The 26,404-nt window shown below is 43.1% G+C and overlaps 1 protein-coding gene across 1 annotated transcript in view; it reads left to right on the plus strand.

The window, feature by feature from the left end:
* Nucleotides 1–8,184: 8,184 nt before the first annotated feature.
* Pde11a (phosphodiesterase 11A) overlaps nt 8,185–26,404 on the plus strand; it is a 347,781-nt gene continuing 329,561 nt past the window's right edge. Inside the window, exon 1 of the mRNA XM_051184429.1 lies at nt 8,185–9,574. Coding sequence (XP_051040386.1) covers nt 8,663–9,574 — 912 coding nt within the window. The 5' untranslated portion in view covers nt 8,185–8,662. The remainder of the gene's footprint in view (nt 9,575–26,404) is intronic.

A 26,404-nucleotide genomic window follows, 5' to 3' on the forward strand; every position in this document is an offset into this window, starting at 1 on the left:
CCCTCAAAGTGGATTATTGTTCAAACAGAAGCCATCAACTGTCTGTAGATCCTCAGCTAAGGATGGGAGCACATGAGCACCTCCCCCTCCATGCTGGGATGTTGACTGGCTTGATTATGTGGGCAACTACGGCTGCTGTGATTTCATGAAGGCAATTGTCTGTCATGTCCAGAAGATGCTGCTTCACATCAGTCCTGAGCTTCTGGATCTAATGGTCTTCTGAGCTCTCTCTCTCTCTATCTTTCTCTCTCTCTCTGTCTGTGTGTGTGTGTGTGTGTGTGTGTGTGTGCACGTGTGCAGGCATTGGTGAGGGAGGCGGGTCCCATCTGTGGCTAAGCACTTCACAACTGCACCGATGTGGTCTGTGAGCTGCATTAATCTATGGATATAGAGAGAATAATTTAGAGAGCAGTTTGATATTATGTCCATTTAGCAAAATAGCAATAGGTTCACCCCTAGGGTCTATGAACATATCAACCATGGATGCTTTGCCCAGGTGTGTGTTTCCTCCTGTGGAGTGGACCTTAAGTCTAATCAGAAAGCGGTTGTTTACCCCATAACCTTCATGCCACTTTTATAACTTGGGCATATCTTGACATGCTTTTGTTATTGTCATTCTATGATGGCTAAAGAAACTTCATTTTATGCGAGGCATCCATGTTGGTACTCACTAGTTGTTTGTCTCTGACTCTAGTCCCTGGAAGATAAGTTCCCAGTAACCCTGATTCAGTGCCCTCCCCCTTCCCCACCGAGAAATGTACAGCCATGACCATCTGCCTTGTTATGACTATGGCTAATTGCTTTTTTTGATCATCTGTAACCTATTTATGCAGGCATTCAAGGACTAGTTTGAGGTTGCCTTCACTATCTAATCTTGGTGGAGCAGGACAGTTCTTGACTTACTTGTTAAGGTACTCAAGGTCTTCCTGTGGCTTTTACTTTTACAGTTCCTTCCCTCATCCCCCTTAGAGAAGTAGTCTCTAATTTGGCTAAGAGTTTGCTGTCCTGCTAGTAGCTTTAATATATTTAACTAATTCTAGCCTGGATTGAGTTTATCGTCTTTTCCTGAGGGTCTTGAACGCCATAACAGCTCACAAGGTTCATAGGTGTGTAAGACTGTTGATCATATGCACATGCACACACTCACCTATGTGTACAGCACACACACACACACACACACACACACACACACACGTGCGTGCACATGTGTTCATGTACAGCAGCCTACATAGCATCTTCTGGTACTATGAAAGCTATCCAACTGTGAAGAAGCTTCCTAGACAGTAATTGATTTCTACATGTCTCATGATCAAAGTGTGTGTGGAGCCATTTAATGAAATGACTAGCACAAACAAACATGCTTGAAACTCTCACCAATGTCAATGTCAAATACCCTTGAGGGAGATTTGATGATGCCTTGGCTTAGCACAGGGTTCGACAGATACAGGGAAGGGCAGTCTCAGAGCACGTGGCATTTCAAATAGGTCAGAATGGAAAAGAGGAGTTTGAGAGGCAGGCAGGGGAAGACACCAAGAGAATGCACAGGAAACAGAAAGGGCTGCAAACTTGGACTATGGAAGGTGATGGGAAGAGAGGAAATAATGGCAAATGTGGAAGGGTCTGGTGCTGGTTTCCTAGGGCTGCTGTGACAACATGTTACACGCTTGATGACTCAGAACAAAGGAAATCTATCCTGTGATTTTGGAGGCCGGAATTTCAAGATAATAAGAAGTTTGGTGTTTTACCTGGAGGTTCTGAGAGAAATCCATTTCCTGATTCTTTGATAACTTGAGGTGCCTGCCACAGGGACTTGACATTCTTGAACTTGTGGACACAGGACTCCAATCTCTAGTCTTATCTTTAGGTCATCTCCTCTGTGTATCTTGGTGCCTTTGTTCCTCTTGAGGAGAAAGTTAACCTAAGCTGGGTTTACTTTGGTCCAGGATGAGGTCCTTAACTTTATTACATCCTCTAAGACCTTCTTTCCAAATCAGATCACATGCACAGGTTCTGCATTCATGCATCTTTCAAGGGGGCAGCCAGTCACCCCCTTATATGTCTTTTGTTGAGGACTAAATCCAGGAGATAAAGGACTTATGAGTAAAGCTATGATCACATCGATCACGTGGAAGACAATACCAATCGACAGAGAATGGACAGGTGATGGGGGCTTGGCTTATAGTGATTACTGAGTTAAACTGTTTAGAATCAAGCGGTTAAGGTAGAATCAGGGTGACCTTGATATATTTGAGTTATTTATGACATTTAGGAGCAAATGTCTTGTAGCAGTTGGAAATAGGGGCCTGGGATTCAGTAGAGAGCTTGTGTGGTCAACTGTTGGATGGGTGGCTCCCAGAAAAGTGAGCCTGTGAATACACATACTGTTGCCTCTGTTTCAGCTAACTGGTTTGAGCTATACAATCTTGGATTTATATAGCTTCCATTTGGAACAGAACTGCTGTATGGCACCGATATTGAAATTACCCCATTTAGAGGGAAGTCATGTGAAGAAGACTGATGAATAAGCACTTTATAGAAACAGAGCCAGCTGAACGCAGCCACACGAATGATTCCAACTACTGCTAAGAGCAACCAATGAACCAAAGGTTAATCAGCACATCTCTAAGAAGTAGAAAAATTACCATACCAAGCAAATAAGTTCTGAGGTCTTTAGGCTTTAGCCCCCATCTGAGTTTCATGATCTCAGAGGTTATGGAATAAAAGCCAGTGACATCTGCCTTAGAGGATGAAACAGTCATGGACAAGCTTCGGAGACAGTTGGCTGAGATTCAAGAAGTTGATACCAAGTTATGGGATGTTTGAAATATCATACACTTTCAGATATGATAGTCCCTACACAAAGTCTGTATGATATCACATCTCCTTTCACAGTGTCTTACCTTTTTGGTGTAACTGTTCATATTCATGGGGGTATTGTGTAGCCTGCAACTGCTGTTGTGAGTGTTTTCTAATAGCATTGATGAAATTAGCAGATGATCAGAAGAGGGCAGGATTACACAGGAAATTATTTGAGTCGTTTCCGAAGGGGAAATGCAGTTGTGTTTTATTTCTTAATGGGACTTCTTCGGGGTTCCATGTAGGGTTGAGCACTTTCCTTTTTCTGCTCCAGACCTGAAAATACTCCTGTTTTGTCTCCCCTACTTTCTGCCTAGGTAAGATGACCTTTGGGGTTCCATTAACAGGCTCCATCTTCCAGTCACTGACAGGAGGGAGGGGCAAAAATGAACTCATGGTATTTTTTCTGATATCCTTTTGAGGCAGGGTTGAGTTCTCAGTGTCTTATGACAGCTGTCACTGCACACTTCAAGGTAGTGATCACTTTGCAAATATATCTCCTGGGTCCTGGTAACCTTTCTCTCTGTCCTACGATCAGGGTGGTGACTTGTCTATTGTGTCTCAGGTTCCTTCACTATCCCTGGAATTTCTCTATAATCTATCTTTCAAGTTCAGCCTTTGTAATTTAGTCCTCTGAGAATTATTTTGATTTGTGTGGGTTCTGTCTGCTGTTGGGACTGAGTTTGTGAGGAGAGAATGATGCTTGGGCCACACCAACGCCCAGCTTATTATGCAGCCTTCTGTCACAGTGTTCTCAAGCCTTCCAGCTTTCTACCTCAACAACCAACACTTCAGTGTTACTGTGACTTCATGTGCCAAGCAGGGAACACAAACAGAGCCAATCTGAAACCAAATCAGAAATGCCAGATTCACGCCCGCCCCGTCCCCCCAGATCTCTTTTATTGCTTTTCTTACTCTGATCAGTTTTCTCAGCACCTCATTCTTGTTTTGTAAAATGAGATCCAAGATCAAAATCAGAAGTTTTAGATTCAGTTTGCAAGATCAAAAGAGTGATTGGGCTCAGCAGTGGTGCCCGTACAATACTGTGAATATAATTAGGGTCACCGAATTGGTTTTTAAAAATGGTTACGGTGATTATGACACACGAGTCTTACCACAATGGAAAAATACATACATATATAACAAAATCAGAGTTTTTATCTCCATCTTTTGTCTGAGACTGGTGAGTGATAAAACTGCATTTGTAATGAGTATGTCAACAAGACTATTTATTAAGCTTCTGCCCTAGGCAGCCTGGGGCTGGTCTGTTCTCCCTTCTGTGAGGATGCTTGGGGCCTTCCTTGCCTTCATGTGCAGTAGTACTATTGCAGTATGGCCAGGAGCATGTTAGTAAATGAGTTTTTGGCATTTAAAAATTCTATAGAGGTACAATTCACTCATTTAAAGTGTATAATACAGCCCAGCTTTGGGGAGGGGCGGTACAGGCCTGTGATTACAGATACCTGGGAGGCCGCAATGAGAGGACTGTAATGTCTAGGCTTGCCTGGGCTACAGGGTGAGCTCAAGGCCAACCTGAGCAAATTAGCGAGACCCTATCTGAAAAGAAAAAGATTGTAAGGGGTATAGCTCAAGTTAGAGTGCTAGCCTGGTGTGTGTTAGGCCCTGGGTTTAATCCTCAGCATCACACAATAGTAATAACGAATAAATAATAGTAAGGGGTAGGGTATAAATTAGACACGATCAATGTTAAAACATCTTTATTACCTGACCCCCCCAAACACACACACACACACACACACACACACACACACACACACACACACTCACATTTAGTTGCAGGCATTCGTCTTCCCTTCCATTCAGAAATTAGTTAATTTTTTGCCTGTAATGGAGTTTTGATATCAATGACATCATACAAATGTGACCCATTGTGGGTGACTATTTTGACTTTGCATGATGTTTCTCATCATGCATCTCATCCCTTTTGTGGCAGAGTAATATTTCATTCTATGACTATAGCACACTTTATTTACCTATTAATTAATTGATGGACATGTGAATTGTTTTCATCCAATATTAGAACTTCTAAACAACCAATAATCTGAAAAAACAATCCTGTAGGTGGAGAAACGGCTCCATGTATAAAGCACTTGATACCCGAGCCTGGTGAACTCATCTGGATCCCCAGGTGCCATGCAAAAGCTGGTTGCAATAGCATAAGCATCTATAATCCCAGTAGCTAATGGGAAGGGGGAGAGCATGGAGGCAGAACTCTCCAGAAGCTTGTGGCCCAACTAACTTGATGTTCACAGCATTGAAGAGAGCCTATCTCAAATAAGGTGGAGAGGCAAGACCCCTGCACTCAAAGGTTGCTCTTTGACCTCCATATGTGCATGATGCCCACACCAACATATCTAACATACCCAAGCACATACATGCATGCTCTCTCTCACAAGCACACACACACACACACACACACACACACAGAGTCAGGGACAGAGACCAACAGACTCATGCACACTCACAAATCCAGACCTGGAATATATTTGTAGACTTCCATGGCACACACATTTCCATCATGGCTGACTGAATGATGAACTGGGCATTCATTAGACACACAGGCTAAAATAGGCTCTTGTGAGCCCCTACTACCCAGTTAGAGCAAACCATTAACCATCCCTCCTGATAGGTCACTGATTATGACCAGAGATGTGACTGTATGCAGCAAGGTTTCCACACACCAGTGAGAAGACTGATGCAAATAAAAGTGACAGCATAGTTAGTGAGTATTAAGACTTTCTGTGATCTAGGCACTCCGCAGAACATCTTTTTTTCTTTAATTCTTCATCACCACCACTTACTTTTTCGGCAGCTGTCAACTCCTAACTACCAGTATCCTGCTTCTGGCTCTCCGCTTGTAGCCAGTCTCCATGCTGTTTCACAAATACTCCAACATATTCCTTCTCACGATGTTGGAGTGTGCTTCTGCCGCCTTGCCTGGTAGGTATGCTGTTATTCAAGCTGTACTGCACCTCTTTCTCATCAGGATTCTGCTAAACTGTCCCCTCCCCAGAAAGGCTGCCTTCCCACCTCGTCCCTTTAGCCAGTCCTTTCCTAAGCTTTAGTCTTCATGCCGCCTCTCATAGACACCCTGTTTCTCTGTGGGTTTGCTTTGCTTTCCTTCACCCCCACGAGCATGAAACACACAATCTATGGATATGCTTGGCTTCACTAACTTTTTATTTATTTATTCTTCAGAGACTTAATTTTCCTTGTTTCACGTGTATGAGTGTTTTGTTAGTGTGTATGTCTGTGTACCATGTGTGTACCTGGAGCCTGTGGAGGCCACAAGAAGGCATTAGATTCCCAGAAATTGGAGTTAAGGATGGTAGTGAGCTGCCATGTGGGTGCTGGGAACCAGGTTCTCTGCAAGAACAGCAATGATCTTGACTGCTATGCCTTCTCCAGCCCCTTATTTATATTATTATTATTATTATTATTATATTTAGACAAAGCATCTGATGTAGCTCAGGCTGGCCTTGAACTTTTGATTCCTATACTTCCAATTCCAAAGTGCTGGGCCTAAATCCTGGGACTATGTACCTGCTTTACATGGTATTTAGCTTTGCATATGCTAGTCAAGCATTCGACCAACTGAGCTATAGCCTCAGCCCTGGATTATAACATCAAAAGAGTGAGTTGAAAGCTATGTGACTCACACATCGATAAAGTTGCTATGAAACGACAAGAGCCATCTCCTTCATCCTGCTGGTCGCAGTGCAGCAGTGCTTGAAATGAGGCAAGAAAAGCACCAGGGCCTTGCTTAATTTCACACTGGTGTTCTGGTTGCAAAGCCACGTTGATTAAGCAGGGGCATTTGGAATTAAAATTTTGAATGGCATTTATTTATTCCTCTATTTATTGGGTGGGGAGCAGCACTGAGGTCAGAGGACAATTTGAGGGAGTCAGTTCTCTTTCCACCACATGCATCCCTGTATAGAACCCGGGCTGTCAGGCTTGGTACAGTGTCTGTATCTAGCCCCCTCACCGACAGACTAGAATTCTTGAGCAAGTGTTCTCTACTCCCGGTGCTGTTCAGAGGCATACTTCTAGGACATTCTCCCTCATGATCTACCCTTTTTTTCCTGCTCTAAATTCTCGAACAGATGTGACTCACCTGGCATAGGTGGGAGCCAGTCGGTGACCTGTCTGAGAGTGTGCCTCCCTCTAGAGCCAAGCTAATGAGCATACACATTCTGCTTGGTTGTGAGCCCTGGGTTAAGTCACTCAGTTTCTTTTTAGCACTTTCTATCTTTAAAGTGGGATGATAAACCTCTGTGCCATAGGCCTGTGGAGAGAAGTTAATCCCTATGTTAATTTAAGGTTTAATGTACCTTGACTACTCAGCTCTGATGTTCACCTGGACATCAACTTAGAGCTGCCACGTGGAGCCTTCGAGAATCCCTGCTTGCCTCCTTTGCTACTCTGGTCTGTCACTCTCACCTACAGCATTCTGGAAGAGCCTCCTGTCCTGGACTTGGTCCGGGTTCTGCATCTGCCTTATTCCCTCAGGATCGGAGGTACCTCTCCTTCAATAAAGAACATCACTCGGATCCTGTCTGTCTAGCTTAACCACTAGGTTAGGAAGAGGCCAAAAAGAAACCTTTTGCTAGCATGAACTAGCCTGATCCAAAGAACTTCCCAGGCAGGGCCGAGAGGACCTGTCACAGTGCAGACATCTTGGTGCAGAAGCTCCAAGACTTGACTTTTGAGAGAGAAAGAAGAGAAGGTGAGGACTCATTAGGGAGAGGAAGAAAACAGATGATGGGTCACGTGTGCAGCAGAAAAGGAGCCTCGCGCCCGCGGGTCCACGAGCCTCTGCGCCTAGGGATGTCCCTATCTCAGGGCAACCGAGTTTTATGGTCTCTTTCAAAGTACAGCTCCCCTCCATCACCGAGAGAAGAGATGGGGTGAGTATCCCCTAGTTTCGTTAAATTCAAGAATCTCTAACACAGAGAAGGAACTTCAAGGAAACTAGTTTGATTACTATTTGCTGCACGCCCACAGAGTGCTGGGCAGTCCGAGGAACCCAGCAAACTAAAAGTACAGTCTCATCCCGGAAAAACAAAACCCGGGCTGACTCTGGGGACCCTCATTTCTTCGGAGTGCACTTTGGGTTCTGATCCTCACAAATCATCAGTATTTCTCAGTACTTGGGCTCCCCAGGGGCCTTCTGGAAAGATGAAGAATTAGGGGGCGGAGCAGGGCCGGCTGGGGAGGTGAGGCTGGAAGGGCGGCGCGCGGGGTGGGGTGGGGGCATCTAGGTGCGTTTCCCACTCGGCCAGAGCTGCGCAGAGACTCTTCCAGGAACCGCTTGCACCCAGAGCTGTGGACTTTGACTGCTGTGCGTCCCGTCTGCTCCTCCCCTCCTACCCCCAGCGGACTCAGAGCCTCACTCCGGGGCGTGTCCTGCCTCCCTCCGCTCACAGTGGTCCACTCTGACCGCTCCAGTGGCGGCGGAGCGGCGGCTGCGGGAGCTGGAGCAGCGGTGCGAGCCACCCGAGAAGCAGCGGTGGCCTCGGCCAGGCGCTCGGGGCCGGCGCCTGTGTGGAGCAAGAGGAGCAGGGGTAGGGTGGGTGGCAGCGGCTCTGAGCCTCGGAAAGAGCCGGCGCCTCCCAGCTGGGATTCTGCTGTTCTTATCAACCTCCTGCTGGCCCGCGGGGAGGTAGCACCGAGCTGGGGACACTGGTGTGGGCAAACATGTGCAGCAACAGCTAGAGGCCTCGGGACAGGTTAACGTGTGGTCCAAGAGTGGAGAGACGAGAGGCAAAGGGTGCCTTAGACCATGGCAGCCTCCAGCCTGGACTTCGGGGAGGTGGAAACTTTTCTGGATAGGCACCCAGAGTTGTTGGAAGATTATTTGATGCGGAAAGGGAAGCAGGAGCTGGTGGACAAGTGGCTACAAAGGCACAGTCCGGGACAGGGGGCTTCAGGCTTGAAGCATGCCTTGGCTGGCACTGGTAGCTTGGCTCAGGGTAGTAGCAGAGGCAGCACTGGGATGGGTGGTGGTGCTGGACCCCAGGGCTCTGCCAACACCCATCCCATGCCCGGTGGTGGGGAAAGTGCTGGTGTTCCCCTGAGTCCCAGCTGGGCTAGTGGCAGCCGGGGTGATGGGAACCTGCAGCGGAAAGCTTCGCAGAAAGAGCTGCGGAAGAGCTTTGCCCGCTCCAAAGCCATCCATGTGAACAGGACCTACGATGAACAGGTGACTTCCCGGGCCCAGGAGCCCATGAGCAGTGTCCGGCGGAGGGCCCTGCTCAGGAAGGCCAGCTCTCTGCCCCCTACCACAGCCCACATTCTCAGTGCCCTGCTGGAATCCAGGGTGAATCTGCCTCAGTATCCCCCTACGGCCATCGACTACAAATGCCACCTCAAAAAGCATAACGAACGTCAGTTTTTCCTGGAACTGGTCAAGGACATCTCCAATGACCTTGACCTCACCAGCCTAAGCTACAAGATTCTCATCTTTGTCTGTCTCATGGTGGACGCTGACCGCTGCTCTCTCTTCTTAGTGGAGGGGGCAGCTGCTGGCAAGAAGAGTTTGGTCTCCAAATTTTTTGATGTGCATGCTGGAACCCCACTACTCCCCTGCAGCAGCACAGAGAACTCAAATGAGGTGCAGGTCCCCTGGGGCAAAGGCATCATTGGCTATGTCGGGGAACATGGAGAAACTGTCAACATTCCTGATGCCTATCAGGTAGGGCTCTGCTTGTCCTCTGCTCCCCAGCCCACTGGATGGCAGCCATGCCTTCCCTCATCCTTTGACAACCAGGCCACTTTTATTTAGACTCTTTGCAATATAGTCTTGCTATTTAAGTTCCTTCTTGAGTTTAGTTAGAGTGTTAACATCATCTTTGACGGAATGGTTTTTTTCTTAACACATGACTTATGGGAAATTCGTGTGTCGCTCAATAACATCACATGTATCTCTGTCAAGATACTGTACTTAAGAACATGTCTTATGGTTTAAATGCATCTGTGAAATGCTAGAAAGAAGTGTATCTTCTAGAATTCTGGGGTTATTCTGAGGAAAATGAGTATCTTGTGTTTCTAGTGCTGGGGAGGGTATGATGATTTTTTATGCCCTATTTCAAGGTTGGAAGGTGAAAGGAATACTTGATACTACATACATACTTGATGTACTAACTACATACTCGATGCCTACCTTTTCTTTGGTAAGTTTGCATAAGTTCCAAGGTAAGAAAGATGCAGAAGAGGAGGAAAGATGGGAAGACTGAATTTCTGGCCCATTCTGGTCTTCTTCTTGTCTGCTTCAGTGGAGTTTAGAGAGGTCAGACAATTAAAGGGTCTAGTCTTCTTCAAGCTTGGATATAGTAGTCAGCTTTAGATTCAGGGGAGCAAGTGGAGTTTTAGTTTGTAAAATACCCCCATTGGTATATTTTTAGCAATTCCCAAGGCAATAGGCACAGCGAACGTGCTGGATTCAAGTGGAAAAGCAAGCTCAACATGTTGTTGTGTGGTTTCCCTGTCTTTTCATTTTTACAGTGATTTGAACTTGATATGAGATGCTGGTTGTTACTTTCTGTGAGACTTCCTCAGAGTTCCCAAGAACGGAAAGTTCTTACCCTTGGTTCTATGGTCTTTCATTATTATATATTGTCTCATAGAGACATGCTTTTCTCTAATCTTTGTATGCTATTGAGCAAAATAGCAAAAGTTGTGGGAAGAACTTTTTTGTAATTTTTTTTCTGTGGCATCTGAAAGTTTATGATTTTACATAGACCAACTGAAATGAGCTAAACCCAAATCTCATATGTTTGTGACATGTCTGTCCACATGACCTTTTAATATTAAGGGGTGCCTGGGAAAGTAATTTGTTTTGTTAATCTCTTGTTACTGATTAGCTACATTATTCAGTATATCCTTCTTAAAGACTTTGATAAGTTGAAGGTCAGCAACCTAATTACTACTTTCAATAAATGTCAATTTCTCTATGGTCCTAGAAAGTCATTGGAAGAAATGAAAACATTTAATAATTGTTATGTTGAAGACTCTTTTCACATCCCTTTGTGTGTGTGAGCTACATAAGTTCCTCCTGAACTGGAGGCTACTTGTAGAAACTTGGACAGTAGTCCTTCTATTGTTTTTATATTTCTTATTCATCCACAATTGATTTTCTCCTATTTTTATGACTTTAAAACATTATTCTCTTTCAGCCCTTAACTTGCATTTGATATTGTTCATATACAGCACTTTTTTCAAAACTATAGTTCCTGGCACCCTCAGCCTGTCTTCTTGATGCCCAGAGTTGTGGCTGTGGAAGTTGTTACAGGCACGGCAAATCAGGTTTTCAGTGACTCTTGCTTCCTGTGAGCTCAGCCTTATTCTGCAGACAGAGTGTGAGGCAAGTTGCCTTTTTGTATTTGAAAGCTGACATAGGAGATGGAGGTTTTCCTTTTCCCTTTTCCCCCAAGGCAGTGGCAGTGGCTATAAATAAGATAAGCGTGTAGAGTTGAGAAGGGAAGGTAGGTGGAAGGTGCTACAGGGAGCTTAAGATCTTGGGTCACTTTAGTTTCACTTGTTTGGGGTGAGAAATTATTGTTATTATTATTATTTACTTTACAATTGGCTTCTGCTGTGTATTTCTAGTTGTTTGTGTTTTCTTCCATTTATTATTCTCTCCAATGAAATAGCTTTTTTTCCATTTTGTTTTAATACATTATCATCATCATTAGTAGGGCCTAAAGAGACTTAATCTCACTGTTTCATTTCTCTACTCATAAGCTGGGAACAATACACCTATCTGGCAAAGGTCATTACGTGGACCTGAAATGAGATGCTGCACCAAAGCTCCTAAGACAGTACCTGGTACGGGGCAATTATTTAAGACATGGCAACAGTCTGTGGTGATGGTGGTGGTGGTACCTGTTTTGTCTTCTCTGAGACTGAGGTGTGAACTCAGCACATTTGACCTGTGCTCCATCTTCAAAGCAACTGTTTTCAAACCAACTACATGCAAAGAATATATAAATAGCTGTTCTTCTATTCTTAGGAGCCCTTTAAGTGTCATTGATGACACCTAATCATATCATAGCCTAGTAAGAGCTCAGTGCTTTGTTCCTCTAGGTAAGTTTTTCAGAGCTGCATTGTGGCTGCCTCCTTTGACTGTTCTAGCATTTCCCCCACCCTTTCCCTTCTCTACACTTACAGATTCCTCATAATGAAAACTGAACCTTCCAAAGTCTATCTTTAATAAAAATCATTTTATGTGTATGGGAGTTCTGCCTGTGTGTGTCTGTGCACCACATGCATGCAGTACCCACAGAGGCCAGAAAATGGCACTGGAAATGCTGCATCTGGTTGGAGAGATGATTGCAATCTGTCATGTAGAGCTCAGAATTGAACCCTGGTCCTCTGGAAGATCAGTGTTCTTAACTGTTGAGCCATCTCTCCAGCCCCACATTTGCCTTTTAATTATCATGCATTAATTCTTATTCATGTAAACATCTTGAGGTTTTTATGTAAAAATATAACCATCTTTATCCCTTCAAATACACATAGTTAAAGGTGTGTCTTGCTTAGATTCAGTTAGTACCTTTTATCTTCAGAAGAATGAAATTTTAGCATGCAGAGTTTCAAATTTTTAATCATTGGGTAATTAGGTTAATGGTTTTAATCACTTGGGGGCTTCTTTGAGCAAGAAAAAGGCATTAAAGACACATATACAGTTAAGATAATGAATATGGCATCCTGAAGTCAAGGGTAGGATAGTTAATGAGATACTAAGGTTGAATAGGAGTTTGGCAGCAAAAATAAATCTCCTTTGCCTTCACTGGTTTGCACTGCATTTCTTAATTGCTCCTAGAAAACAGGATAGAAATTAGGGGAAAAATAAAGAATTGCAAGTGGAAAAACACATGCCTTTTAGGTATCCAGTTTGAGCATAGTGACTGTAATTTACCTTTCTTTTCTGACAGTTATAAGTTATTAAACAACCCACTTTAATATAGTAATGAATAAATTGCCCTCAAGAGGTTGCAAATAAGAGCACTTAAGTAACAGGTGTTCTCTTTGAGATTATTCCAAACACCCAGAATATAGCACTTTAGACATTAATAAAAAGTGCGAGATGAGTCTGTGTTAGTGTTGATAATGACGATACAGGTGTTTGATGGGCTTGGGTCTGAAAAGCGGCAGGCTGTTTTGTTAGGTGAACTGAGAGGAGGAAGGGATGACGCAGGATGGTTCCAGGTGTGCTAGGCTTTCAGAAGACAGGTCTGTTTACACAACAGAGTCACTAATTCATCAGATCCCACAGGCAGAGAGCCCATTAAACCTGTGGGCATACAAAGGAGAGATGGTAAACTTCCTGTCCCCCAAGCTCTCGAAGTTGCCATCTCCGCCACATTATGCTCAAGTGGCAAAGCTGGATGGCTTTCCTTTCAGAGTCACTTCAGAGCCCAACTTGTGGAAGACTCCCTGAAAGAGGCGCCTTGTTAGCTGTTAACAAGCTGTTAACAGTTTCCTGGTTGGAGATGATTTTGAGGCTTGTGGAAGTGTTTTAGATACTGCAAAATGGCTTCAGAAGAGAGAGTGAAATGCAAGCACAAAATGTGTACAGGTGACAAGGAGTGTTTTAACTGGGCTAAAAGACTGCATGTGCTATCTACAATTCAGGTGTGCAAAAGTGAGTTAGAACATGTGAAGGACCTTGAACGTCTGATGAAAGAACTTGCTGACAAGAGTCCTCGAGAAGCTCCTTGGTATGATCAAAATGGCACATTGGAGAGCTGGGGGGCAGTGACCCAAAGGATTGAACAGAGGGTGGCTTGAGTCTGTGAGAATGTTTAGGAGTAGGTCATGATGGTCTGGCGGAGTCAGAAGTAGAGACGGGGGGGGGGGGGAGTCCTCTTTCACAAGGAGCAGATGGGAGGATGGGATTGAAGGTCAGGTGACCAAGACCTAATTTGGGGGCAGAAAGTAGGATGGGAGCACATATAGAACCAAATCTCTGAACTGGTTCAAACTCGACCATTCCACTAGACTTCATGTGCAACACAGGTTCTAAGAGCGAAGTGTTAAGAATGTCTCACAGGGCAATGGAGCAACACCTGCCCCTCCTCCCACAACTGCCCTGGCTATGTGCTCACGAAAGTGGCCCTGCCTGACGGTGAGTCATCCTGAGTATAAGAGGTTCAATTTTATTCCAGTCCAGTGTGTATTGTAGTCCTCCATGTGGCCTCAGCTCATCCTAATTAAATTATGTACCATTTTTTGATGCCTGGGTAGGGCCTTTCTATTTCTGTGCTTTGCTTCCTTCCTGCCAGGGATACTATTTTTCCTCCATCTTTGTCCATCTAAATCCTATTCTTCCTTCCCATCATATAAGAAGAGCTAGCTGATTGCTCAAGCTAGAGAAGAGATAGAAAATAAAACAGAAGTCACACACTACGTTGCACTAAGAATGAATTATACTGAAACTGTATGCTCATTATGTATCAACTAATACCATACTCATATTTAAAAGTTTGTTTTCATGGAATTTCATTTCTGCCTGATTTTAATCTCCATATTTACATTTAAGATGTCAGTCTCAGAAGGAATTGATTTTAGGCATCTGGTAAGTTTGGTGATGAAAGTGTCTCTGTACCTAACGAGGGGACAGGGGACAGAGATGGCCTGTGGGCTCATTGTTGAGTAGTGGTGTTGACTTTAAAAGGAATGTTGACCCTACTCCAACAGTGTGTTGTAAAGAAATTCCATGAAATTTTATTTCAGGTCTGTACACAGTGCTTTAAAAATCCCCTCAAGCCTATGAGGAAGTTCACTACCCCAGAGCTAGAATTGATTTTTGTGCTTGCAACAGGCAACATTTCTGATTCCAGCCCCTCTTCCTGACAGACACATGACCATGATAAACACTAGGATAAATCACACTTGACTGCTTTGTCTGCAAACAGGGCATAGACAGAAATCAGGGAGAGGTGATTTAAGGTGAGCCCAAATCTCCTCCTTAACCCATAAACTAAATGTTTACTAATCTGACTTCTGATTTATTTTGCTTCTTGAGGTTTGGTCACCTGTGTATTTACAAGGCAGGCTTAACTTGGAAGGTAATTTTTCCTGTCTAATGTAGTATTCAGGAGGCATGAGAAGTTTCCTTCTCAAACAGCTTTGCTCTGTCTTGTAGAGAAATCATCAAGCTCCCTGAGGCATTCTGCTAGCTTCTTTCGTCCCTTATTTTAATGGTGTTTTGCAACCTGACCACATTCCTTTGGAAATGTAGGATGTGAGTCATAAATGGCAAGCTTAATTGTAAGAAAGTGGGGTGGTTTTATAATATTTTGGGAGAAACTTAGGTTCTTGGTCATATATAGGCATTGGAGGCTAAATTTATTTATTTGTTTTTGGATGAAAATAGCAATGAATGTTTCCTGGTATCATAATATGTGTTTTTGCTATAAGCATAAAAGTTTCTTATTAACTGGTTAGTTCCAACAGAATAGTGGTTTCACATATTAATGACAAATTGCTTTTGATCAGAAAATATAGGTCTGCAAATGTAGGATGAGAAATATTTTTTCACTTGAATGAAAACCAAGGGGGAACTATGAGACAGCTCTGAGAGTATCAATTAACAATATTGATAAAAGGCAGTGGGAACTCAGCTGTTGGTTAATAATTACCCCACTTACTGGTGTGTTATTGGCCAGTTATTAACCATTTAGTAAGAATTTGTCCTTTCAGTACTCTTAATGCAACTTCATTTTATAGGAGCAAAGACTGAGTCTTGGCCACCTTAAGGATTTGTTCAAAACTGTTCAGATGACCATGGAGGGAGCTGGGATTCAAGCTGAGATTTGTGGCCTGTAGAACATTCCTGCCCAGCCATGCCTGGAGTGGTCTTTCCTGGTTAGTTACTACTGTATGCACACTTATCCCTGTTCTTTTCTTGCCACCTCCCTTACAGTCTAAGTCAAGGTAGCTCCTAATGAAATCTCAGCATCCAGGAGTCTAAGACACACATTTGACGACAGCCTGGGCTAGCCAGTGCGTTCTAGTCCATTTTTTCTCTCTCATCCTCAGATGTTCATCTTCTTTCAACTTGTTGATCTGTGTCTCATCCCATATTGACTACACATCTGGCTGCCTCCTTCTCCTTGGAATCTCTGTAATGACGTAATATACCTGTTCTACTTCCTTAGTATTAGTGTTCTTGGGTACTTGTCTTAAGTGACCTCTTACGTGAGAGCCCTGTGAGATCTAGATAAGACTCTGCAGTGGACCCAACAGAAATACTAGAGAACTGAGTGATTGTCCTTCTTCCTACCTGATACTGATCAGCTTACATGCCTCCAAATAGAAAGTTCTGCCTATTCAGACAACATGGATGACTAACTTGGAAGCTCAGCTCCTGTGTATGGCTGTATTGGCTGGTTTCGTGTCAACTTGACACAAAGCTAGAGTCATCAGAGAAGAAGGAGCCTCAGTTGAGGAAATGCCACCATGATATCCAGCTGTAAGGCATTTCTCAATTAGTAGTCAGTGAGGGAGGGCCCAGGCCCAGGATGGGCTGTGTTATCTCTGGGCTGCTGGGGAAGCAAGCCAGTAAGCAGTTCCCTCCATGGCATCAGCTTCTGCCTCCAGGTTCCAGCCCTGCTTGAGTTCCTGTGCTGACTTCCTCCAATGATCTGAAAGTAGAACCCAAACTAACCCTTTCCTCCCCAAATTGCTTTTTGGTCATGGCGTTTTATCAAAGCAATGGAAACCCTAAGACAATATCCTTAAACTATTAAGTTTCTATATTGAAGATTAAAAAATAAAGACTTATAAAGCCTAAATAACTGAGGGGGGGGGAGAAGGAGGCAGTATCTGAACTGTTGTCTCTGTTAGTCAAGTACCCATTTCAATGCCCCCCTTTTTTAATTTTATGTTTTTCTTTTGCTTTGAGCAGGTGATGTAGAAACCCTCTTATACACAGAAAAGCCTAGCTGGGTGTGATGGTGCACACCTTTGATTTCAGTAGTGGAGAAGCAGAGGTAGGCAGATCTCATGTAAGTCAGAGGCCAGCCTTGTCTATATAGTGACTTTCAGGCCAACCAGAGCTACATAGTGAGACCCCCATCTCAAACAAACAAACGAAACCAACCTGCATGACCCTAACCAAATAAATACTGGTAACTAGGAATATACCACTGAAAAATTCCATGGCAGAACATTATGCTCTGCCTAGCTGGGTTTTCTAGTTTTCTCATGGTTATCTCATTCAGACAGTGACGATTTTTAAAGGTAAAGTACTGCTTCTAGCTCAAGGCCTTGCAAATCACAGGATTTTGTTTTTATTTGTAAACCCCTTACAGATGTAGGGGATTATATTGACCAACCTTGCAATTATTATTTCTAGAAGGGTTGTCATTTCAAGCTTATTGATTATAGGTTTTATGCTTCACATAATTTCATAAATATTCAGCTTTCAGATGGTTGCATTTACAAGCCATACCTTTGTGAAAGCTCTGCTTCTTTTCTTAGAAGTTATCACCAGTGTATTTGGACTAGTTGCTAGCTCAGCTCCCCTCCCCTCCCCCAAACTGCCATTCCAAGACTGGAAGGCAACTTCCAAAAGCCAAAGAGTATAACAGTTGTGAGGAGGGGCTGCCTCCTGTGGCCTGAGGAGAACTCAACCAGGGACAAGCCAAGTATTTGAAGAGAGGAAGTCAAAGAAATAGGGCCCTCCTCATACCCTGCCCTTCTGCCGGTGCCACACTGGTTGAAAGTGAGAAGGTGGGGTGGGAATCTAGCCTGGCAATCAGCTTCCTGGCACAGAACAGTACAGTGAAAGCTGGCAATGATCCAGCAAAGATGCGCAGTTTTCTCACCAGGGACATGTATATAGAGACCAAGTCAGCATCAACTTACAGGTTGTGATCCAAACCTATTTTAACACCACGATGATGTCCACTTCCTTTCCATGTAACCCTATTGATTCTTGATGCTCTGTGTTCCTGAAGAAACGCTAGGGTCACCACAAACAGGGATGGCTTGGGTTTTGTTGATGGAGCTTTTCTCCTTTGATTTCAGTGTTTCTATAAAAGATTTCACGGTGCTTCGGGACAGACTCTAGTCTCAGGAGCAGGGATTATATTCTTGGGTCTGCTGTAAGCTTCTCAGGAATAACAGTATTTTTTTTTTTTTTGACATGCTACCTTAAAGTAATTTATTGGTATCTAATTATTACATTCTCATGAGATAAGGAGAAAGCATTTTCAAAAGCAATCTAAGGCCCAATTAATGTTTTCAAACACACTGTCCAGAATTCACAGACTGCCTTTGCCCAGGAACTGCCACCTAAAAGGAAACTTTCTTCTAAAATATCTGTATTGACTTTATTTTCTGTTCTTCTTCCCTCTTCCCTCCCCCTCTTCTCCTCTCCAATTTCCTTTTTTTTTCACCAGGGTCTTTCTGAGAAGCTCAGGCTGGACTTAAGGATTTTCCTGCCTCAGCACCCTCTGTGCTGTCATTAGAGGTGTGTATCACCATGCCCAGCTTATTTTCTATGCTCTTGATACTCTGGCACTTGGGGCATCCTGGAGAGACTGCTTCTCCCAAGTCTAGCCAATTCTAAGAGATTGGAAAAGCCCTCTACTCCACCCCTGCCCCCTGAGAGTACCTTTAATATAGAGACCAAACATTTCAGAGCCCATATCCCCAGCTATTATTCCAGCTGCCCCAAAACACCTGTGATACCAGAGAGAAATGACTTCAAGTAAGAGAAAGTTCCTGTTGGCTCCCAGGTTCTGAAGTTACAACCCATAGTCACCTGACTCATTGCTTTGGGCTTGAGCTGAGGTAAAATGGGTCAGGGTGATAGCTACACTGGTGGAGGAAGCTGCTTGCCTCCTACTTCTAAGAAGCAAGGAGTTCAGGAAGACCATTGACAAGATATACAAACACATAGTTAATATCCTGCTCCCTTTAAATAGGTCCCTTGCCATGTTAATAAAGTTAGAGCCCCATGAGCCAATCAGTTCTCATGGTCCTAAATGTGAACATGGTGCACTGAGGACCAAGTCTTCCATGCACATTTCTTGGGGGGGGGGGATGTTTTATTTTAAACCAAAATCTCGCACTAGGGCTTGGTACCAGACTCCCAGAGAGGGACTCTCTGGCTCAGAGCCTACCAAAATTATTCAAACCAGCCAGTCCTAAGCCAACTTCATGTACCTTTCCTCCTTGCCCATCCCTTCCCTCAAAACCCCCAATGAAAGCTTCCAGTTGTGCTCTGCCCTCCTCACTTCTGCCCATTGGCTGACCCAGCCCTTTCTCATGTGATCTCCCAGTATGCTTCATTTTCAGCGTCTGTGAGCCCAAACTTGCTCCCTCATGAAAATCATCTCTCTGTCTTCATGTCTTTCCACACAAGGATGAAACAACATGGGATATCTAACTCTGATGTCTTTTACATAGGCACTGATTGTTTTACGATATTAAGTTATCTGAAGGTTTAAGTGAACATTAGACCGAGGGGATTTACTGATCCCAATACCCATTTGGCACTTGACAAACATAGCTATGTTGAACTTTTTCTATAAGTTGATTTTTCTAGTACATTATGTCATTCTAAAATTACATTTTAGGTTTGTTATTCAATCTCCGTATTAAACCTCCAGCCTGATAATCTGCAGATTTATTGTTGAAATCCTGAAGAGTTTAAAAAATGACAACACTTGGATTACTCCATTGTAAAGTATATAAGGGTTGGCAAGTGGCATTAAAGGGCAGATGAAGATCAAATAGCAATCCATAAAGTCCTAATAATTTAGCAGGAAATAGTTTATTACCTCAAGTCCTAATAATTTAGCAGGAAATAGTTTATTATGATGTGTGTGTGTGTGTGTGTGTGTTGCATACTAGAAAAGTGCTCTACCCATCAGCTTCACACCCCCAACCCTTTGTTGTCATTGTTTTTGAAACAAGGTCCTAGGATGGCTGAAAACCCACACTTGTTCTGCGTCCACTTCTTGAGAGTAGGTGTTACGGGCATGAACTACTATGTCTGGCTTCATGCCTGATTTTACTTTAAATTTGTTGGCCACTAATTACTAGGAAGACTTCCTTTATGTTTTTCTTCTATGAGTTCTTGCATTACTTTAAAGGCTGTATGTTATCTCTTTTGCATTTATGCTGTCTGTACCATGTTATCAGGTTACCAGGGTGTTTTCACCTTTACTTTTTTTTTCCAATTAAAAATTCCGATGGTATTCTTTTATCATTTAGATGGCTGTGTACAGTTTAATGAGTGAATGGCTTTTATGGGTATTTTGCAACCTAATATGCGTGGTTACATATTTAAAGTTTAATATCAGCTGTAATTGAGTTAAAATTGTAGGCTTGGGACAGGGTTGCTAGGAAACCTTTCTAGATTCTTATTCTTTTCTGCACATAGATTTCTGGAAAAGTGTGACTGCGAACCTCTGTTTCCGTAGCCCACTCTCTGGAGGACCCATGCTTCCTGGCTGGCCTCCTCACCCTCCCCTGTTTCCAGAGGACTGTTGACTGAAGACAGTGCTGTCTTATCAGGGCTATCTCAGTTATTAGGTCTGTCTTCTGCTTTGTCCCCATCTTCAGGAATGTGACACCAAGACCAGGTTCTTCTCCTTCTTATTCTTTTCAGTCCTAGCTTGGAAACCATCTGACAACTCTAGCATCTCTTCTTGCTCATAGGTCTAAGATTATCATGTAGAGGGGAGATCATGTCGGAGCAGCGATGTCCCAGCATTCCCACAGGGAGCAAAGGGAGAGCTTCAGAGAGCCTGGCCTAGAGCTGAGGAAGTTCTCATCTCTTCTCTGTCACCCATTTTTAAAAATGAAGCAAGAGAAGCTTCTGGGTTGGTCCCCACTTTTCATTCATGCCTGCTGTGAATAGACAGTACTGGCATTTATTTGGTGACTACTTACTAAGTCAAAATATAAAGGGCAGGAAAACATTTTTTCCACCTCCAAATTAGCAACATTGAAATTCTGTTTCTGCAGAAACAAAAGGTGAACAGGGAAAAGAGGAGCCACTATCCTCATAAGAATATTTCATATTGAAGGCCTTGGGTTTCTGTGGAAGGGAGAGTCAATTCCACTGTGAAGAGAGAGCATCTAAAGAGAAAAGAAAAGGCTTCACAGCAATGTGATTCTATTAGTAATTTCATGTAGCAGCCTTGTGAGGCTGAGTAATTTAACAAGGAATTATATGGAAATGATGCAGTGCAAAGTTTCATGGAAAATATGAAGGTACAAAATGAAAATACATATGCTTTCTCTCTAGCAAGTGAAGCCTGACTTTCCCACCAGGCTACCTCTTCACTAGTCTTTTATTCTCATCCTAGGATGGTAACTTAGCATGTACTATAGCATTTGACAACTAGTGGGCGCCTAGTTAAATTATGTTTGAATAAATGGAAGCACCTCTATTATAATTATAGTTTTTATCTCAAGACTAACACTCAATGATATGTAGGTTAGAGTTTTTATCAGCAAGCATGCTCAAGAGAGTCAGAAACAGAACCAGTTAGAATAAATGGATTATATATACCTTCAAATTTACCATCACAGAATTTCTCAGCAATGGCACCATTGGTATTTGGGATTGAGTGGGTAATTCTTTGCTGCCAGTTGAGAGCTGACAAAATATATATCATGGGATTTTTATGGCATCTTTGGTGTCTACACAAGTGAGATGCTTGCTCACTTGTAGCAACTTTAACAGCCTCCAGACAGTCAAATGTTCTCTGTAAACAAGGCTGGCCTCTACCTCACAGACTTTGGGAACCAATGATGTGGGAAAATTTGGCAATAATTATAAACAGCTTTAAGACTATTCATAGCTTCTAATATAAATATTCCATGTCATCCTAAGGAAAATTTTACAGGTACATATGCTAAAATTTGTATATATAAATATTTATTATAGCCTTATTTATAATAGTGTAAAATTATCAACCAAAATGTCTGACTAAAGGCTTGGCTAACTAGATTATGGCTCATTATAAAATGGAATATTTAATCAGAGGAAATTGCTTACAAAATGCTATTAAGTGAACAAAGCACATTAGAAAGCAATAGACTCTCAGTTTTCTTAGCAACAACAGCAACAAAATCTCAAAGGACGTGGTTGATGGAAGCAGGTTTGGAGTAGACATACTGAATTTGGTCCCACTATCCATGACCTGTGTCATTATTTATTTTTCCACTTTGTGCTTATAATGCTAAAATGGAGGTGCTGGTGCCAAGATTTTGTGAAAGTATATATGAGAAATGTTGTTCATTGCCTTGTAAAGACTCAGTAAAGGTAAGAAGTCTGTCACAGAAGGCTGGAAGCTGATAGGTTAAAACATGAGTAGAGGTAATCTCAGAGATGAGAATTCAATAATGCATATTCTTGAACACAAATTTAGCATCTACATTAATATTTGCTTTCATGGTCATGCCTCCAAAACAGTGTTATACCCACACCCATCATGGCCACACATGGGAGCTGGGTTTTTTTTCTCTACTGTATGGCTAATTGACAGGGACTTCCCTTCCAAAGAGGTTTCTCTCTTGATGGCCTCTACATCTTCAACTCGGAGCTGCTTTCAGTGGATGAGGGGGAGGGAGAAAAGGAGAGATGAAGTGGGCAGATTTTGTAGATCAGGCCAGGGATAGCACCAATTTCCAGTTCCCATTTTGCTGCTGGTGTGCTTAAGAAATACTTACCTGTGATGCAGCTGGCCAATGTGGTTTTATCTACTCCCAGGCACATGCCATCACTGTTCTGCTCAAAGTTTGAGGTCTTCAAGCTGTGAGCTGTCCTCTCCAGCAACTCTTCATGGTTTTGTTCGAAACAAGTGTCAACCTGGAGGATTGAGACAGAATCAGAAAGGCTCAGGGAGAACCCAGTAGTTTTTGTTATTGCCTACTTTTCTTTTCTATTGTTGAGAATGAATTGGACTCTGAAGAAAGGAAATTTTCTCAAGAGATTATTAGGTTACAAGGTCAAGGGATCAGACCAGATTAGGGTTCATGTGAAAAAGTGAAAAAAAAAATGAAATGAAATAAAGAATAAAAAAAGTTGTGCTAAATAAAGTGTATAGGAAATCTAATCTCCTTCCCTAGGGCAATACCTTCGGATCAGACCCTCCCCAATACAATATATGGTAAATAGGCAGTCCCGAAAGGATGGGTAGGCTAGAGCCCCTTCCCCCAGAATCCCCTTCTGGGTATAGTAGCACAAAGTAGGAATAATTTAGGACATTGAAGGACTCTTGAGTTTCCCCATACCCATGCCAGAGCCTAGCTGGGAATAGAAGCTACCAGTAGAACACAGCTACTAACCCTCATCAACATGACCTTTTCAGGGTATTGAGTAGAATGAGGTAAGGGTCACAGGATGGGGCAGGAAACTGGAGGCTGAGAACTCACTGGTATATGGGCCCTTGAGCCATGACTGAATCAGACTTCATATTCAAGGCATAAATTAAAAAAGAAAATTATTATCAATTTCAAGGGAATCATTTTAGAGCATTGACCTTTACAGGTGTGGGGTCCAGTTAACTGCGCTGGATACCAGCTAATAACCCAGGCTAGGCCAGAAGTGATGCTGCAACTTTAAGTGTAAAGTGAATAATGGGAGCCCATGAGCTAGCTCAGTGGGTCAGCATGCTTACTGTGTGAGCCTGCTGACAGCTTTAATTCCTGGAACTCAAGTCTGGTGCAAGGAGAGAATGGAGTCACCAAAGTTGTCCTTGCATATTGTGACATGTGCACCACTCTACCATGAACACACACAGTGACGATGATGATGATGATAAAAGTAGCAGCAATACATTTAAAAGAATGAATATTTGGAGTGGAAGGTAATCGTTTTCTCATTCACTCCCATAGTGTTTTACCTAAATGACTAATATTCTTTTAACTTTCGTCATTTAAACTTTGGTTCATTACTCTTTCTACTAAATTGTGAATTTATTATTAAAGGTATAGACTATGGATTTCCTGGCTTTGGGGCACTCAGTGTTAGCATAGCACCTCTCTCTCTCTCTCTCTGTCTCTGCCTCTCTTTCTTACACACACACACAAATATAGAAAAAAACAGAAGGCAACTGTAAATTTGGTCACAAGATCAAGAAAGAGTACTGTATGTGGTAGGTCAGAATTTCAGGTTAGAACCTTTAGTGAATGTCACTGAGCTAAGTTACTTAGATGCCCAGGGTCTTTTTGTTTCCTCGCCCACTAGTATAGGATGGGTACAGGGATACAGTGGTTCAGACTGGGAATGTTAGAGAGAGGAAGGCCCAGGGAACTATATGTTTTGTGTAATACCAGTCAGACTGTGTAGGATAAAAGCAAGGAGTGTGGGTGTGGCCGGGGGAGTGGTGGTGGTAAACTATGGCTCTAACAGGACTGGACTGGGGTTTTGGCAAAAGCAGGTGGTGAGCTTCATCACTGTTGATGTCAGAACAAGGGTACTTATTGTGCTTTCCGTGTTTATTTAAATGACATTGGTGATACCCTTCAGGCAAGGCAGAGTGATTCCTTGGAGAGTATGGAAGGTCAGACAGGAAGAGAAATCACTGATGCAGGGCAGTAATGCAAGCCAGAGTAATGTATATAGAGAGCCCAGGATCAAGCCTTTGGGGACAGCAAGTGCAGCCACTCCCACTTCAACTGTCTCATGTGTTTCTCCATTCTGTGATTGTGGTGATTGTGTTCAGTAAGGACGGCAGAACTTTTCCTCCTCCTCCTCCTCCTCCTTCTTTTCCTTCTTCTTTGATATTCGAGATTGCACTGATGGCCTTACACATGCTAGAAAATCCCCATCAGATTCTTGGTTTTGTTTTTGGTTGGGTCATCAGCCACTACTTAAAAACACTCAACCCACGGGAACGATGAAACTCTTTTGGAGTCATCAGTGATCTATTTTGTTAAGCAGCGGAATGACATACCCAAAGACAGACCACAGCACTCAGGGCTCTGCAGCGCAAGGGAATGGAAGAGGGGACACACATTTAAGATGCTCACCCCAGAGTTCTCAGAGCGGCTGGCTCTCAGCCCCTCCCCTCCCTCTTCCTATAGCCTCTCTCACTTCAGCCAGGTGCGGTTCTTTTTGCTGAAACCATCACCCTCAGTGGTCCCTTCTTGTCAGGGCTCCCAGCTGTCTCTCCAGCTTCTCTCCTTCCTACTGGTCACCCTTACCTTGCCTGCGTTTGTTTTTCCTCCTCACCCTCTTGCTCTTGCTCTTTCTGACAGTACTGATAATGTGAAACAGATATAGCATTAAAATAAGGATTCACTCCTTCATGGGCGCCACTCAGAAAGCTGCTTCTTTGACTCCCATGTGGCCAGGGAGGGACTGTACTTTCTTTTCCATTTTAAAATCAGGTGTGTGGAATATTTGTCTTCCTTTTTTTAAGCACACAAAGTTTAATTATAGTCTAAACTGTTACCCCACGTGGTCCTTGGTTGTAATGTATTTCCTGTGGGTCAGTGTCTTGCAGTATAAAAAGGACCTTGTCTCCCAAGGAAATCGTCATTTAAATACTTGACACCCAAGTTTATTAAAATGAGGACGATGATAAACATTTCTTCTTTGGAACTCTCAATAGCAGTGTATAAGCTGCTATGCCCCAGCAGGCTGATTGTTTGGGGTCTTGTCTCTGTTAACCCCATGATGGCCAGTGTGCCAGCAGGGAAGCAAATAGTCTTCATCTTCCTGAGTGCGCCAGGATGCATGTTGGATTTAATCACCTCTGTTATTATAGCCCTGTTCCCTTAATGTCTTAATGCTCTGAAACGTGCTTATTCATTTGTGGAATTCAGCCACAGAGCTTGCTTCTGCCCTGCTGTGACAGTACCTCAAATGGAAAGTCTCTTAGAATCTATCTTCCTTTCCTCACAATTTCTAAAGGAACCTGATCACCCCTGCAGTAGGGAAGATATTTTTCTTCCTTGACAAAGGAAGCCGTCCAATATAGATGCATTCCTAAATCTAAAATTCTCTATATACATATAAAGCTAAAGACTAGTCCATATTGTCCATATGAATAGGAGAGCTTGAGTAAATGAGCACCAGACTACTCTTTACTTATCCCCTTTTCTGTGGAGCTGTCATCTCTTACAAACCACTGTGTGTAAAAGGAGAATTGGACAGTACACTGTCCACCATAATGCTTATTGCTGCTTCAGTAGAAATGCTAGTTTGTCTATTTCCAAAGTTCTCTTTGCAGAAATTCCATCTATATATTACCCATATGGTGCATTTAGAATGAAGAGAAGTGTTTCTTATATTTGAATATTATTTTATGCTTGGCACTTGTACAGAACAATCTCATTGATTTCCTGATCACCCAGAGAGGAAGGTAGGGTGGGTGTTACCCTCTCCCATTCCCTTTCATTGAATACAAAAGAAAAAACTGAGGTACCACAGGGCCCTAGAGTCAGAAACAGGCTGTTCTGTCTCTCCCTCTGTGTCTCCCATTCACAGACTTGGAGAAGACCCAGCGAATAACTTGTTTTTTTTTTTTTTTTTTTTTTTTTGTTT

This window comes from Phodopus roborovskii, unplaced genomic scaffold (genome assembly GCF_943737965.1).
Source record: "Phodopus roborovskii unplaced genomic scaffold, PHOROB, whole genome shotgun sequence".
Taxonomy (NCBI): Eukaryota; Metazoa; Chordata; class Mammalia; order Rodentia; family Cricetidae; genus Phodopus; species Phodopus roborovskii.